General features: G+C 35.1%; 3 protein-coding genes across 4 annotated transcripts; 2 read left to right on the plus strand and 1 right to left on the minus strand.

Moving 5' to 3' along the window:
• Positions 412-2,883, plus strand: LOC18586261 (exocyst complex component EXO70A1). Its single transcript, XM_007009513.2, has one exon. The coding sequence runs from the start codon at positions 785-787 to the stop codon at positions 2,702-2,704; it is 1,920 nt and encodes a 639-aa protein (XP_007009575.2). The 5' UTR covers positions 412-784; the 3' UTR covers positions 2,705-2,883.
• On the minus strand, positions 3,140-6,238 carry LOC18586262 (probable pectate lyase 4). 2 transcript variants are annotated; one of them, XM_007009515.2, is made up of 5 exons: positions 6,000-6,238; positions 5,564-5,903; positions 4,996-5,206; positions 4,819-4,887; positions 3,140-3,564 (listed from the first exon to the last, which is right to left on the minus strand). In XM_007009515.2, exons 1-5 carry the CDS (start codon positions 6,124-6,126, stop codon positions 3,346-3,348), a joined length of 966 nt encoding a protein of 321 aa, XP_007009577.2. In that variant the 5' UTR covers positions 6,127-6,238; the 3' UTR covers positions 3,140-3,345. The 2 variants fall into 2 exon arrangements, with proteins under 2 accessions (XP_007009577.2, XP_007009576.2); XM_007009514.2 differs by having other exon boundaries at positions 5,564-5,915; positions 6,000-6,234.
• On the plus strand, positions 13,358-15,184 carry LOC18586263 (3-ketoacyl-CoA synthase 19). Its single transcript, XM_007009517.2, has one exon. The coding sequence runs from the start codon at positions 13,474-13,476 to the stop codon at positions 14,839-14,841; it is 1,368 nt and encodes a 455-aa protein (XP_007009579.2). The 5' UTR covers positions 13,358-13,473; the 3' UTR covers positions 14,842-15,184.

A 15,981-nucleotide genomic window follows, 5' to 3' on the forward strand; every position in this document is an offset into this window, starting at 1 on the left:
TTCCTGGTAGCTTCTTAATAAACCATAGCTTTGTTCCTTCTTCAACCAAGTCTACCAATAAATCACAAGAATTTAATGCGGGGGAGAATTAATAGCTAGTTATTTACAAAAATGTGTTTGAAAAACTCTAAGGATTAAACGATTTAATTTCCTAAGTTGTGGAAGTACTCGAAATTTAATTATGGAGTGAGAAAAAAAGGAAGTGTTCCAAAGGAAACATGTGTAGCCTAGATGGGGCAATTAATGTTTTGCCCAAGTAAGAATGCAGAGGAAGACAATGTTATGTCCATGTGTGCTGGAAATTTTGGACAATAATCAAAAGCTGTCTAGTTCTTAGCTTCTTGGGTTGTAATCATGGTGTAAGACTTGCTGTGTTAGTTTATAGTTAAATAGACTGAATTGCTTGAAAAAAAGGACAGGAGCCATCCGAGAAAAATGTTTCTTTAATTCCTGACCATGTTTTCAATTTAAAAAAAAAAATTCCATAAATTCTTGTATTTTCTTTCTATGGATTTAACTGATCAAGCCTTTCCGCCTGGATGTTACTAGCAAAGTCTGCATACCAAAGCACTGTTGTTGAGACGGATGAGACTGTAGGCTCCCAATTGAGTCAGTCAATGATTGCTTTGGTCTAAACATGGTTGAGAAACTACCTCCCTCAATAGGGAACTAGCGGCTCCTTGTCCTCTATATAGTCACCCTCGCAAGGCAGAAGCATCAAAGCAATACCAACTAACAGCGAAGCTCTCTCTCTCTCTATCTTCGCTGTACCCTTGAAGGCAAAATGGTGCTAGCAGAGACATCAAAGAACAACTGTCTCATTCCAAGGACAGGATTGTCACCTCTCTTTTTCTCATCCTCTAAAGGACTCACTTCTTCTTCATCATCTCCTCCAATCTCTCCTACAGTTTCTTCCCCTGGTCACACCTTCTCTGAGTTCATGATGGAAGAAAACATCGAAAATGCAGAATCAATCATCACCAAATGGGATGTGAACTCTTCATCATTGACCCAAGTTACCTCTCTCTTTCACCAAAACAGGAAAGAAGCCAGAGAGTACCTCAAGTGTGTTGGAGACCTGCGTCGATCCATGCATTTCCTAGTCTCTCAGAAGTCAGCATCTTATAAGCTCGTGCTTGCTCAAAAGCTCATGCAAATGGCCATGAAAAGGCTTGAAAAGGAGTTTTATCAGATTTTGTCATCGAACCGTGAGCAGCTTGATCCAGAATCAGTTTCAAGCCTGTCCTCCGATGGGTCAGGCAGTTTTTATGTCGAGCATGAGCTTGTATCTGAAGATGAGGCTGAGTTGAAAAAGGCTGGTGAGTCAATCACTGAGGTGGAGAGAGTCTCAGCATTGGTAATGTCGGATTTGAAGGCAATAGCTGAGTGTATGACCAGCTGTGGTTATGGTAAAGAGTGTATAAAGATATACAAATTGTTCAGAAAATCAATAGTTGATCGAGGGCTATATCTACTTGGGATTGAAAGATTCAAGTCTTCTCAAATCAATAAAATGCATTGGGAAGCACTAGAGCATACAATAAAGAACTGGCTGAATGCAGTGAAGATTGCTGTGAGAACACTGTTTACTGGAGAAAAAATTCTCTGTGATCATGTGTTTGCTGCATCCGAGACTATCAGAGAGGCTTGCTTTGCTGAAATAACCATGGAAGGAGCAATAAATCTGTTCAGGTTTCCTGAACTCATTGCAAAGAGCAAGAAAGAACCAGAGAGAATTTTCTGGCTACTGGAATTCCATGAAGCAATCTCTGAACTCTGGCCAGAGATAGAAACAATATTCAATTCTGCATTGACCTCAGCAATTAAGTTGCAGGCCCTTTCATCACTGCACAGAGCTGGTGACTCGGTTTCTGCTATCCTGTTTAACTTCAGATCATCAATCCAGAAGGACTCATCAAAAACTCTGGTTGCTGGTGGAGGGATTCACCCACTTACTCGATCTGCAATGAGTTACATATCTTCCCTGGCAGATTATGGTAGAGTACTCTCTGATATTGTTGCTGACCATCCACCACCAGGAAATTCACCAAGTTCAGAATCGTACTTTGAGAATCCAACCTCCATTGATGGTCCAACATCAGCAGGGTCGGTCCATCTTGCTTGGCTTATATTGGTGCTTCTATGCAAGCTTGACAGGAAAGCTGAGCTCTATAAGGATGTCTCTCTGAGATACCTTTTCCTAGCAAACAATCTTCAGTTCATCATTGATCGGGTTCACACAACTAACTTGAAGTATCTCCTAGGCGACAAATGGGCATCTATGCATACCAAGAAGATTAAACAATATGCTTTGCGCTATGAATCATTGGCCTGGAATAAGGTATTCTCATCTTTACCTGAGGGGACTTCTTCAGTACTATCACCTGAAGCAGTCAAGGACTGTTTTAGGAGGTTTAATGCTGCATTCGATGAAGCATATATGAAACAGACCTTGTGGCTTGTACCAGATGGGAAATTAAGGGATGAACTGAAGGTGTCAATAGCAAGGAAACTGACACCAGCATATAGAGAATTCTATGAAACACAACTGGTGGCATTGAGTGGGGAGGAAAACTTGGAGGTTTTAGTAAGGATTGCGCCTGATGACCTGGGAAATTACTTGTCAGATCTGTTCCATGGAACTCCATGTTCATCAAATTCTTTGTCATCATCATCTCATTCACGAGGATGCCTTCCCAGGTGAAGGCTATAGCTCATGGTTACAATATGAACCGTGATCCGATGGCTGTTATACAAAGTTTGATAGGATCTCTTTCCTTCCTAATGCTGTTCTAAAGTTTTTATAGGAAGTTAAAAGGAGTCAGCTAGTTCTGTCTGCAAATTCTGCATGGAAAATATAAAATAAAATATTGACTTTGCTTTTAATTCTCTGTGTTTGAAGGTATGAAATTTCTTAACTTTAGCCTTGCAAAGTTAAATATATACTTAAAAAATGAAAGTATACTCAGAATAAACTTTGCATGAAATTATTAAGTTTTTTTAGGCAAAGAATTCCCTATTTGCTTTTCAAAAAAAAAAAAGAATTCCCTATTTGTTTATTTAATTCTAGTTCTGAAAATTCTCTACCTTTGGTTGCATTAATGTTAAATTCAATAGATTGCGAACATGGCAAATTAAATAATACAAACAACATAGTCTCAAGTTTTCAGACCAAGGTTAAACAACATTTTTATATATATCCTGGTTCTCGGATTGTTAAATCAAAGGAAGAAAACATAGGGGAGAAATAAAAAAAGGAAACTGAGATACATTTAGAGCCTGTACCTAGAATCATATAACCTAGATTCATAAAGAAGAAAATGAGGAGCCTCTCAATACCATCATCTATGGTGGCCGAGGAATGGGTTGCCAACCTGTACATATTTGAAGGACATGTTTCAAAGAATCTGAGGGTGCTTCCATTGTCCATGTTTGATAAAATTCACTAGGATGGAATAAACTGTCTTGACCTATGCCCGTTAATAAGCATGGTTGTGCACCATCCAGAAACAAGTCTCCTTCGGATCTTATTAAGCCAGACCTTGGCTCTTCCCTATCCGCTGCCTATGTATCCAGCCAGAAGCAGCATTCCAAACAAATCAAGTTAGCTGACAGCAATCTTGTCCTTTTCAAACTAATTGCAACATAATCCAAAAACAAAAGCAAAAATGCAAAATGGAAGGAGAAAAGACTTCACTTGAAAAGCTACCATATTTCAACACATATTTTAATCCAACCATATAAAGGACCAATGTACAACTCCGTACTTTGGTATAAATCACAGGCAACAGGAAAATGAAGCACAGAGAGCCGTGAGATGCCTAACATCTTTCCTAGCAGTGTAGCAGATGATTTAGCAGTCAACATCACAGAATTACCACTTAGTTCATACTCAAGAAGATAAAACATTTTTTTCCATTTTTAATAGTTATATTGGGAAAGGGGAAATATGAATGTGAGACATTCTAAATGGAGGAAGAGACTGGTTATCAGTAGGCTATGCCTTGGTCAAAAATATAACTCAGTTTTTGCTGTTTGCTTCAGGCTACACATTCTAAACAGCTGATAGTGATGGAAACAGACACTGATATCCAAAAAAGCTCAGGTAGGAAGCGTCACCTCAACAATAAGATGGCTTGCAAGCAAAAAGATACTTACCACTTACCATGTTGACCTCTGTTGTTCAAGAGGCTTTTTTATTATATTCTGTGACCAGCAGCACTCCCCATTTGCAAGGGGATAACAGCACAAAGAAACAGAGCAAAGTAATATATCTAACCTCATAAGCTCACTAATATAAAGTAGGAACTAGCATAATCCCTTAAATAAATGTGATTTGTTATCCAAATTGGGATGTCCCACTAGGCATTTGACTCAAACGAGGTGCTTAGCATCCAAAGAGGATGCAACTTAAGCAGAAACTTTGCTAGTAAGGATTCTCGTTACTCTATCCTGCTTCTGTAATTTAGAACTACTAATGCAGCACTTATTAGTAAGAGATAGGAGATTTGAGGTACTGCTTCTCAAAATTTGCATAACTATAATGTCTTGAGGACTAGCAGATAGCAAAAAAAGAAACCTTGTAGTCGTTAGTTTAATCCTTATGAAGTGAAAATAAATATCACCATATTAGGATGGATCTGAAAGAGAGACAGATGAATGAACCGATGAACTAGCAGGGTTATTTGTAAGATTGTTGAATAAACTTCAACAGATAAATTCTTAGTACTGATAGTGAAACAGCCAAAGAGATTCTCATAGAACAATTGAAAATTTCACAGTAACCACCATATTGCTTTTTTTAGAAAAAGATGTTACCTTCTCTGTATAAAATTCAAAAGTTTTTTTCTTCATTCCAGCTTCATAGATGTTGCATTGAGAATATATCTGATTAACAAAAAACATACACAATCAAAACAGAAATATCCATAGTTTGTATATGAAAGATGAAATTATCCATATGCTTAATAATTTTTTAGGGAAAGAAACCTTTACCTGAGCTTCTACACTTGCACACACAGCATAAATGTCCCAGTTTCTGGTGTAGTTGTTGTACAAATGAACCTTTCCGAATCTAACACGAGGATGCCTTTGCCGAGTTCCGTCAAAAAAGCAATGGTGAATAGTCACCCGAATGCATCTATCCCAAACATGAGAAGGGTCTGCTCCAATAAGCATTGTCTTGTCATGTTGAGCAAAGTAACATCTGCAGACCAAAATGGCAGAAACAAAATTAAAAACCCAGAATTCAATGTCTCTGATTATTACCAAGTATTGCAGAGAATCCCTTAGGGGCCAAAAATTGAATAAACTAAAAGACAAACCCAACCAAAACTCAGAGTTCAAACATCAAATACAATCTCATTTCAATGATTATTACCCAGTTCAGGATAAGATCATTTCCACGAATGCCTTAGGGGCCAAAAATGCAGAAACAAAAACAAACCCATCAAAACCCGGAATTCAACCATCACATTCAATGTCATCTTCAATGATAATTATAACCCATTCCAACCCAACACCATCTCAACCAATAATTAGAAAGAAAACAATAAAAACCTACCTAGAGACAGTGATGTCAGTGCTTCCTCTAGTAATATCAATCAACCCATCATCATAGTCTTTAAAGCTACACCTATCAATCCAAATATGTTTAGAATTGGGTTTTATTTGAATACCATCAACATCATGTCCTCTTCCTCCTTCAAACTCCATGTTACAAATGATCACATTTTCACATTCCTTTAACCTCAAGCCTTTTCCTGTCAGCTTAACCCTTTCACCTCGTCCATCTATTGTCTTGTAAGAACCCACGCTTAAGTACGATGATAGTTGGATCACTCCCGACACTTCGAACACGATCCAACCCGGTCCCGGTCTCCGGCAGGCTTCTCGGAGAGAACCTGGACCGTCATCTACCAAAGGAAATTATATTAAAAAAATGAAATTTAATGTAATTTGTAAGAAAATAAACAAAGTAAGTATGGGAGAAAACGGACCGGATAATGAGGTGACGCAAAAGAGAGGACCGTGTAGACCGCCGATGGCGAACCGGCCGAAGCCCTCCGCCTGACCGGCGATTGCTCTTAGGGTACTGTCCGCATCGGCGTACGGAAGCGACTCCATCCTCTTCTTTTCGTTTTGCTCAACGTAGTCGTTTTGAGGGATATGGGGTCTCCGAGACGCTTTGAAAAGTTGTTAATTTCCGTTATTAAGGGCGCGTTTGGTGGAAAATTTTGTGGCGGGGGTCGAATGAGGCCGTGTTTGGATTCTTAGATAGGTAAAATAAAAAAGACAAAATTAGGATTTACAAATTTTATTTTTAAGAGTATTCGGTTCAAGTAGAAGTATTCATGAACAGACCGAACCAGCATAAAAATCTTATCCTATCTAATTTCATAATAAGCCAATCCAATAGAATAAAATCGTAAATTCACAATTTATGTCTCATTTAGTATGGCTTTTATAATTTAATGTCACATGTATTATAAATTTTTGTTTACAAACATTAATCTTAGTGCCATTTAGTTGTTATTATTTCTACCGCCATTGGGTATTAAATTCAATTTTAATTTTGATAAAGATTAAAACCCAAACCCAATTTTAATTTTAATTACATGCATCATCAAAATGTTTTCCTTACGTAAATTATCACTTTTTTAATTATTTATGAAGTATTAAAACGATTTTGAAAGAAGTTAAAATTTTAATCATATAAGGATATATAATTGCAAAAATACTATTGAAATCAAAATTACACCTATTACTATTATCATTTTTCTGGGATACTAATATATATATCATATTGATTTTTCTCAATTAATGTTGCACTTATTATGGCACACACATGTTAAATTAACTTGAACAAAAATATAGCTTAAATGGAGGTAATTAATAAATATAGGTGGACAAAAGAAAATGGACAAGGAAAAGAAATGCTATCATCTTTACATTGTAGACACCTATTTCAAAAATAAAAAAATATATGATAATGAAATATAATTAAAAAAACAAAAAAATAATAAAATAAAATAAGAAATAAATTAAAAAATGAAAAAAAAGGGAAAGAACTGAACGTGTGCTCAACCCCTTCTCTAGTCCATCATTACAGGGCATTAATACCCCTGAAAGGTAGCCGGATTTTGGGAGGAGTGGTCACCTCCGGGCTCCGGCTACCAACCCCTTCTATTTGTCAGAGCCTTATGAAATCATGCTCAGAAGAGCATGATTTCTCCTCTGGATTGTCCAAATTTTTGGACAATCCAGTTCTTAAAAAGGAGGGCTTCGAACCGATTTGGGGAGGAGAAAAACAAATTTTTTTAGAACAAAAAACCAGAGAGAATCGGCAATCAAAATCCCTAAGAGTCTCTAGCAGTAAAAAACCAGAATCAATCAAAAATCCCTAGTCTCTAGCTACAAAAAAACCTCAATCCACAAATCCAAAAATACAAAAAAAATAAAAAAAAATCAGGAAATATGTATAATGAGAAAGAGAGAATGGTTGGGGCTTTTGAGTGATTTTTGGCTCATCTTAAGAGAATTTTAATTGGTTTTTTTAGGGGAGATTTTGGGGGTTTTGTGCGGCTGTTTTGGGGAGAGAGTTTGAGCTTTTGGATGAGAGAAAAGAGAGAAGAAAGGAAGAGCCAAGCGGCGCCGAAGAGAGAGAGGAAAGGAAAAGGCGTCGGCAGTGAGAGAAGACGTCGGCAGGGAGAAAGAGAAAGAGAGAAAAGGAAAGAAAAGAAAAGAGAGAAAGAAGGAAAAGAAAAAGAAAGAGAGAGGGAAAGGAGAGACGCCGATGGCAATGAGAGAGGAAGAAAAGCTTTTGTCGGCCACAAGAGAAAGAGAGAAAAAGAGAGGGAAAATTTTTTAGAGAGAAGGCAGAAAGGGTTACGACTAGAGAGAGAAAAAGAGGGTAGAAAATGAGAGGAGAAGGGAAAACGAAGGTTTAAATACTTAGGTTTAGGATCTTCAAAACGACATCGTTTTGAAGTATTACAGTCTGCCAAACAAGCACCCAAAACGGTGCGTTTTGAGCTCTGCCTTGTGGACCTAAGGGAGTGGACTTGGTGCAAGCGGATTTGGGCCTTCTGTGGGCCTTCGAGCTGGGCCAATCTTAGCCCAGAGAGGTATAACCTTTGCCTTTTTGCTTGTGGATCTATTTTATTTGATTTTGGATCTAGCTCATTTTGCCTAATTAAAATGTGATTTTGGCTTAATTTTAAACCATTATAGGAAAATAGGTTAAGTAAATTAGCAAAAATAAAAAATATATATTTATAATTAGGTTTGGCTTAAAAAGTTAATAAATAAATAAATGAAAATAAAATAAAAAAGAATGAGATCTAGCATGAAATTATTAAGTATAAAAATATAATGTTTGATTTGGGATCAAGACCGATAATGGGATGTCCATTCGGAGCGTGAGAAGTCGCAATTCCGAGTAAACTTCCCTAGGTTAAGGGTTTCTAGTAAGACTCCACCAGTACGATGGGAGGGTCCTAATTTGGAATTCTAATGTTCCAAATTTTAAATGAAGTAAAAACTATATGTTCAATCGCCAATTAATCAAAATGTACAACACAAAATAAATAGAAAATTAATGATACAAATAAATTTGTTGATCATAATAATACGAAAGTGGAAAACACATATGCATAAATAACAAATTACGAATAATAAAAAAAATAATACTTGGTCTAAAAATTTGATTTTTGAGTTTCGTATAATAAATAAGTACCTATATAGTAAAATATATATCGACATAGAAATGGTTATACAAAAATAATCAATAAACGTAAATTATTTGTTTATAATAAACACACACAAAGAAGAAGTAGTAAATTTCGTGGAAAATAAGAAACGAACATAAAACTTATGAGTGCATCACATATCATGGTCGCATTGTTAAATGTCATGGCATATAGATATATTCTGTATACAGGTCTAAACCCCGATGATGGGACTTTTCGAGAAAGCTTGCGAAGACGAGTTTCATCGGTAAACTCCCTAGGTGAAAAGATACCTCTAAACTCCATCAGTACGATGGGAGGGTCCGGAGAAATATCTTTAATAAAAGGCTTTTACTCGTATTAAGATTTGCATTCATGAAAATATTATTTTTTACTCACAAACGACTATCCTGATGATGGGATTTGCCAAGTAAACTTGCGAAGGCGAGTTGCTAAGGTATTTCCCTAAGTGAGAGAATACTTCTGGATCTCACTAGTACGATGGGCGGATTCGAAAAGTACACTCAATAAAGGATTTTCATTTGGCATTATCCCGATTTTATGCCACGCATTTCACAATTGCATCATGTGCATGTTAAACCCATAAAAAATGAAATAAAATATTCTAATAAAAGATTAAATAAATAAATAACAATTAAGAAAACATAAGAATAAAATTAATGGGTTAGAATAATATATGATTAAATTGTACCGTTTGTGGAACGGGTGTCACGAGGGTGCTAATCCTTCCCCGTGCGTAACCGTACTCTCGAACCTAAATTTAAAGGATATGTAGACCAATTTATCGTTCTTTCGACGGATCTAAAATTAATTTAGTATTTCATTGAGTATGACAAAATAGGGTGGCCAATCACACCTAGAAAAAAAAATTGATGGCGACTTCAAAATCATTCCACGTCTAGCGGTCGGGTTTTCGGACTCGCACGTTACGACATACATAACCGTGTTGTTCAATATATAAGAACACTTTTTAGATATTTATTGAACATGATAAAAATATAATAATTAAATAGATGTGTGATAACATTCTAATCTTATTCTTACAATTTAAATTAGATTGATGCCAAGTGGTTGGGAGATAATACTTCATGTTCTTAAAAGAATTGTAGGATTTGGTGAAGTTCGTTAATGAGGGAAAGTTAGTCCCTTTATTTAACACAAATATTTTAATTAATTTTATTGTAATGTTAATTAACATCAATTAATGGGATTGTTGAATCCGAGAGGAAATGAATAGTTTTGGACTTAACATATCAATTAATCGATATTAGCAATGAATGAATTCCTTTTCCTACAAGGCGAAGCCGTCAAAGGTCGATATAGTCCCATCAATAATAACGAGAATCCCCAAACTATTAACAGTCATTTGACTGCTCACAAACGGCTTATGAAAGATAATAAATAATAAATAATAAATGTATCGATTTTTTTAAATATTTTAGTAATAGTTTAATTGTCAAATATTTGAATAATTTAATATTTTTGTATGTAGTAGAAAATAAGTTTTTATATTTTTTATTTTAAATCAAATAAATTAATGTGATTAATGATTAATTAATTATCGTCAGTAAAAATGATATTTGTCATTTTTATATCCAATAAGCATTGACATGAGAGTAAAAATTGTTAGAAAACAGAACTAGGAAATTAGGAAATGGCTTTCAGACCGTGTATCAATGTCACATTCATTAAAATTTTATTTGTCCCACTTATAACGTACATAAAAGTTACTAGCGTATAAACCTCGAAGATATAATGAAATCCAATGATTGACTGTGTTTTGCTATGACGAATTCAATCCATTAGCATTCATTAATGTATGACAAGATTACCTAACTTTTATAAAATTTCTCTACAGCAAAATGATAGAAAAAATTTGGAGAATGTTGAAAAAGGAATGAGATATTGTTGTTTTTTGTTTTTTGTGTTTCTTTTGTCCAAAAAAAAAGTCTATTTATAGGCAAAGATCCTCTTCTCAACGGACACAAAGGTTTGTTTTCAATAGACACAATTGTCTATTTTTCAACAAACATAATTGTTATTTTTCCACCATAATTGTTTAAACAAATATAAGTCTTGAATAATCATAATTGTTAAAATACTTTCTTTTTTTCCTTCTTTTATTATTATTTTTGAAAATATCCAACAAAAATGTCACACAATATCATTAACACGTCACATCATTATCTATCATGATATGTCAATATGTTAAGTCAACATCACATAACATAAAAAAACGAATGATATTCAAAAGTTAGTTGTAGAATTTATTTAGTTTAAAATAAAAATATAAAAATTTGATATAATAAAATAATAAATTTTTTTTAAATAGTTAAAAAATATTTTTTAAGCATTGTAACATTTTTTTTCTTTTTATGTTAAATACCGAACATTTTGACAACCAATGACAGATCAATTTGCATGGAAAAAACCACCCACATAAACATACATATTAATTACGGCTTTTAACCGAAAAAAAAAAAAAGCAAAGGAAAACGTGGTCCTTGGTTGTTTAGCTGTCTTTAATTAATAAAAACAATAAATAGTGACAAATAATTCCATATTTATTGGGAAGCAATTAGGGTTGGCAATTTGCAGCATTATTGGTATACGATAATAATTACAAAAAAACTTTACTTTGGGTTAACTTAATTATGTATTAGTTAATCGCTCAACCAGTACATCAACCAGTTCACATGATTTTTCATTATTGATAGTGAATGAATAACCAAACGTTTATCATTTAATTGCACTTAATTTAATAATTAAGTTTATTTTACATAAAATCATCCGTAAAATAAATAACTTGCATGGTCCACATGTTATATTCTGAGATACTTAATATAATTAATTAAGTTTGATACATCAGGAAGTTATCACAGGATGCTAATTGAGAAAAAAAAACTATAGTATATTAGGTGAAAAAAGTTAAAACTACAAAAAGTATAGATAAAATTTACCAAAAATAGATTTGGTTATTATTATATTTATAAATATATCAAATAGTATTTTTTTTTCCTAAACAAGGGGTTGGTTACAGTAAATTATAATATGTCATGATTGTATGATTAAAATATTATAATATGGTAATTTTGTAAATGGAAGTAAATAATATCACATCAGTATCTTGGAGCAGTGACGAAACTTAATGGCATGTCTGCTGAGAAGAAACTTAATGGCTTCCCCCACTTGCGCATCTTGATGGGTCATATAAAGTAGCCAGAGTTTGTTCCCAACAGCGACGTGAGAGGTAGTTGAAATTTGAGATTCTAATTTGATTTCGCAAAATAAAGGAAACGAGTATTAATGATTTACAAGAAATAAATAACAAGATACTGAAATATTTTATAAAAAATTTTTTCAAGAAAAATGTTTTACGAGTCAACGAAAAATAAGCTCATAAATTTATTTCGGTTTACCGTAACCACTAATAGAGTGACGGAAGGAATAGAGAATTCGTACGAGATTCGTCTTATAAAAAATTGTAAAATTTTATAATTTTGTTTTTATAATAAATTTTTAGTTTGATGAGATGCCTCAATAACAATTATAGATTAAAGTAAATCTTTGACAACTAATTTTAATAAATTTATAGAATAAAGTAAAACTTATTGTATTAGAATTATTTTTCAAATCTCACTATCTAAGACCCCACTATCGACCTACTTCCAGTTCGTCCCTCAAACGCGAAATCCTAACTCTGCGGATGAAAACAACAGGCTAAAACCAGAGCAGAGAAATCCATGTGCTAGGAACTTACTTAGGCTCCATCCATGAGTGTGGACAGATCTATAGCTATGGATATGCCTGCAAAGAATATCGATAAGAAAATATCTACTTTAATTCTTCTGTTTCTCTTTTGCTAAACTGTGTGAACAGCTACTTGTAAGTCTAAGTCTACCTTTCCTAATGTTCAGCTTCATTCTGATTATTAAAAACAGCTGTAACATGATGTAATATGTCTAACAGAACTCATTAAATTTGCAGTTTGGTTGAACTTAGACTATCCTGCACTAGTTGTATCAGTACTATTGACCTCTTGCATACTTTCTTTTTCTTTATATATTTATCTAAGTTATTTGGTAAAATTACTTACATAGAAAAGAATAATATCAGTCTTCAATTCATATTTTACTTCTCCTTGTGTTGGATTAGCTCATACCCAATATTAGAAGGAAGTTTCCTAGTAATTATTAATACAATTGGTTACAGCCATTTGATTATGGAGTTAAAAGTCAAGGGACACAATGAACATCAATATCATTGAAATTGGTTCATTCACATATAGTTGTATAACCATGGGTTGTCAAATATTGTCCTAAACTTAATTTCTAGAAGGAGTTTTCAGTTTTTCCTTGATTCTTTTCTCTCCATCCAATCACCCCATTTTTCTAGTTGCATTGTCCATGTGCTGCTCTCTTAATGTAACTGCTATCTCCTACTCTACCAAAACCTAGTTAATGCTCATACCATTCCCATGCAAGGAGTTGTTGAGGATGTTCAAGCCTTATTTGAAAAGTCCATCTTCCTCACCTAAATAGATAAAAGAAGATCAAATCCAAACAGCAAATTAGGATTTCTTTTTAAGCGTAAAGAAGAAAGATGGAAACTGAAGTGCTATAAATAGAGGGAAGGGTTTCCATACATCAAGGTCACATAGTACTTGTACAAGCTCCAAATTAAACAAGAGGAGAAAACTTTCCTTCTCTTTTCTCTTTTTTCAATGGAGCTCTTCATGACTATATGTCTTATATTTCTTTACTGCATCGTGTTCTTCATTTGTAAGTTGTTTTTGCAAATGAGAAACCAGTACTGCTACATCTTGGCCTATGAGTGTTACAAGGCTCCTGAGGACAGGAAGCTTGACACTGAAACCTGTGGGAAGCTCATCATGAGGAACAAAAATCTTGGTCTGGAACAGTACAGGTTTCTTCTACAAGCTATGGTCAATGCAGGCATTGGTGAAGAAACTTACGGCCCAAGAAATGTCATTGCTGGCACAGAAGAATCTCCAACCCTTTCAGATGCACTTTCAGAGATTGATGATATAGTCTTTGGCACTCTTGACAAACTCTTTGTTAAAACAGGAGTTTCTCCATCAGAGATTGATATTCTTGTTGTCACTGTCTCAATGATCACTTCAGCACCCTCTTTACCGGCTCGAGTGATCAACCGTTACAAGATGAGGGAAGATATTAAGGTCTTCAACCTCTCTGGAATGGGTTGTAGTGCAAGTGTTATAGCTGTTGATCTTGTCCAGAATTTGTTCAAGACATACAAGAATGCGTTTGCAGTTATTGTGAGTTCAGAATCTTTGAGTCCAAATTGGTATCGTGGCAAAGAGAGATCCATGATGCTCCCCAATATCCTGTTCCGATTGGGAGGGTGTTCCTTACTCTTGACAAACAAAAGAGCTCTAAAGCATCAGGCCATGCTGAAGCTAAAACATTCGGTTCGAATCCATGCTGGCTCGAGTGATGAAGCGTATGAAAGCTGCACCAGAATCGAAGACGCACAAGGCTACTGTGGTTTCTTCCTCACTAAAAACCTGCCAAAGGCTGCTGCTAAAGCTGTAACCATGAATCTCCGAGTTCTAGTACCCAAAATGTTACCGCTAAGGGAACTTGTTCGCTATGCAGTAGTATCTTATTGGAGAAGTAAGAGCAAAACCTCAGCTCCTGAAGCAGCAGGAGCAGCTTTGAATCTTAAGTCTGGCGTTGAGCACTTCTGTATTCATCCTGGTGGAAGGGCAGTAATTGATGCAATGGGCCGAAGCTTAGGGCTCAACGAATATGATCTTGAGCCAACTCGAATGGCACTTCACCGATTTGGCAACACTTCAGCTGCTGGACTCTGGTATGTCTTAAGTTACACGGAAGCTAAAAAGAGGCTGAAGAAAGGTGACAGAATTTTAATGATCAGTCTTGGAGCAGGTTTCAAGTGTAACAACTGCGTATGGGAGGTAATGAGGGACTTGGAGGATGTCAATGTCTGGGAAGACTGCATAGGTCTCTATCCTGTAAAATCCACAGCCAACACTTCTTTCCTGGAGAAATACGGTTGGGTGAATGAGCCCAGGCATGACAAATAGATATCGAGGCAGCAAACCAGGATTCTTGGTTTGGAATCTATAAATCAGAAAGAGATATGGGCCAGCCAATCATCATTTGCCAATTGCAAGCTCTAGTTCAAAGATTGTCTATGATCCTTTTGCTCATTTATGAGCTGATCTTTCTGATCAACTTAATTGATTATGTATTATTAAACACCAGTTTACCCATGTCCAGGAAAACCAGCATATGTTTGAAATGTCCATTCTCCAAGACGAGGATGTGAACTATTCTTCAAATTGTTGATTCTACAGCTTTACCCTTTTCTTTTTTGGAAAATATTAATTGAAATAACAGCACTACAGCACTACTGTTGGGATATAATTGTTAAAATTAAACGAGACAAGTAAACTTGCCATCGGAGGCAAGTCATTTAAGAGGGCCAAAAGTTACATATGGCTAGTTAAGGATATCAGCGCCTTGGGGGCTGTGGCACTCAGCTGCAGTAGCTTCTTTGTCCTTTGCCAAGATTTTAAATATCCAATTCAAAGCATAATATTTTCCTCTTGCCTGCTTAAGATCATTACTTCTATATGCAAAATGTTCTTCTTTAGCAGAAACTTTAACCCTTTCTGTGCTCTACAAAATATTTTAAAACCTTAAAGTTTCTTACTTACCATCACTTTGGTCTATGGGATGCTAAAAACTGATAACCGCCTATCCAGTTCATGTAAAATACATCTATTAGATGCACTAAAAGTTTGAGGATCAGAAAATCCGGGTTCTCCTTAGAATCTGCTTGGATGGTTTTTGTTAATAATGTTATGTTTCTCATCTGAATATCACTGGGAAGGAAATTGTAGTTACTTTTCCTTTGTGTTCAAGGAAAGTCTAGTTAACAAAAATTTGCTAAGGTTTTCAAAGTTTAAGTGGGAAAGTGCTATATCAGGTTTTTGAAGCCTCACAAACACCAAACTGACAAAATTAGTGGCTAAGAAGAAAGAACTGGTTACGCCTCCAAAACTATGGGCACATGAAGGAAGTTTCTCAATGTGTCAGTTAGAGTACTGGTTTCTTTTCTGAACCTGCAACTTGATTAGCTCCAGCTTCCATAGCAGTAACAGAAATGAAAGAAGTTTAAAACTTTCAACCACTGATTCATTATTATCATTAAAGGCACC

Source organism: Theobroma cacao, chromosome 10 (assembly GCF_000208745.1).
Source record: "Theobroma cacao cultivar B97-61/B2 chromosome 10, Criollo_cocoa_genome_V2, whole genome shotgun sequence".
Taxonomy (NCBI): domain Eukaryota; kingdom Viridiplantae; phylum Streptophyta; class Magnoliopsida; order Malvales; family Malvaceae; genus Theobroma; species Theobroma cacao.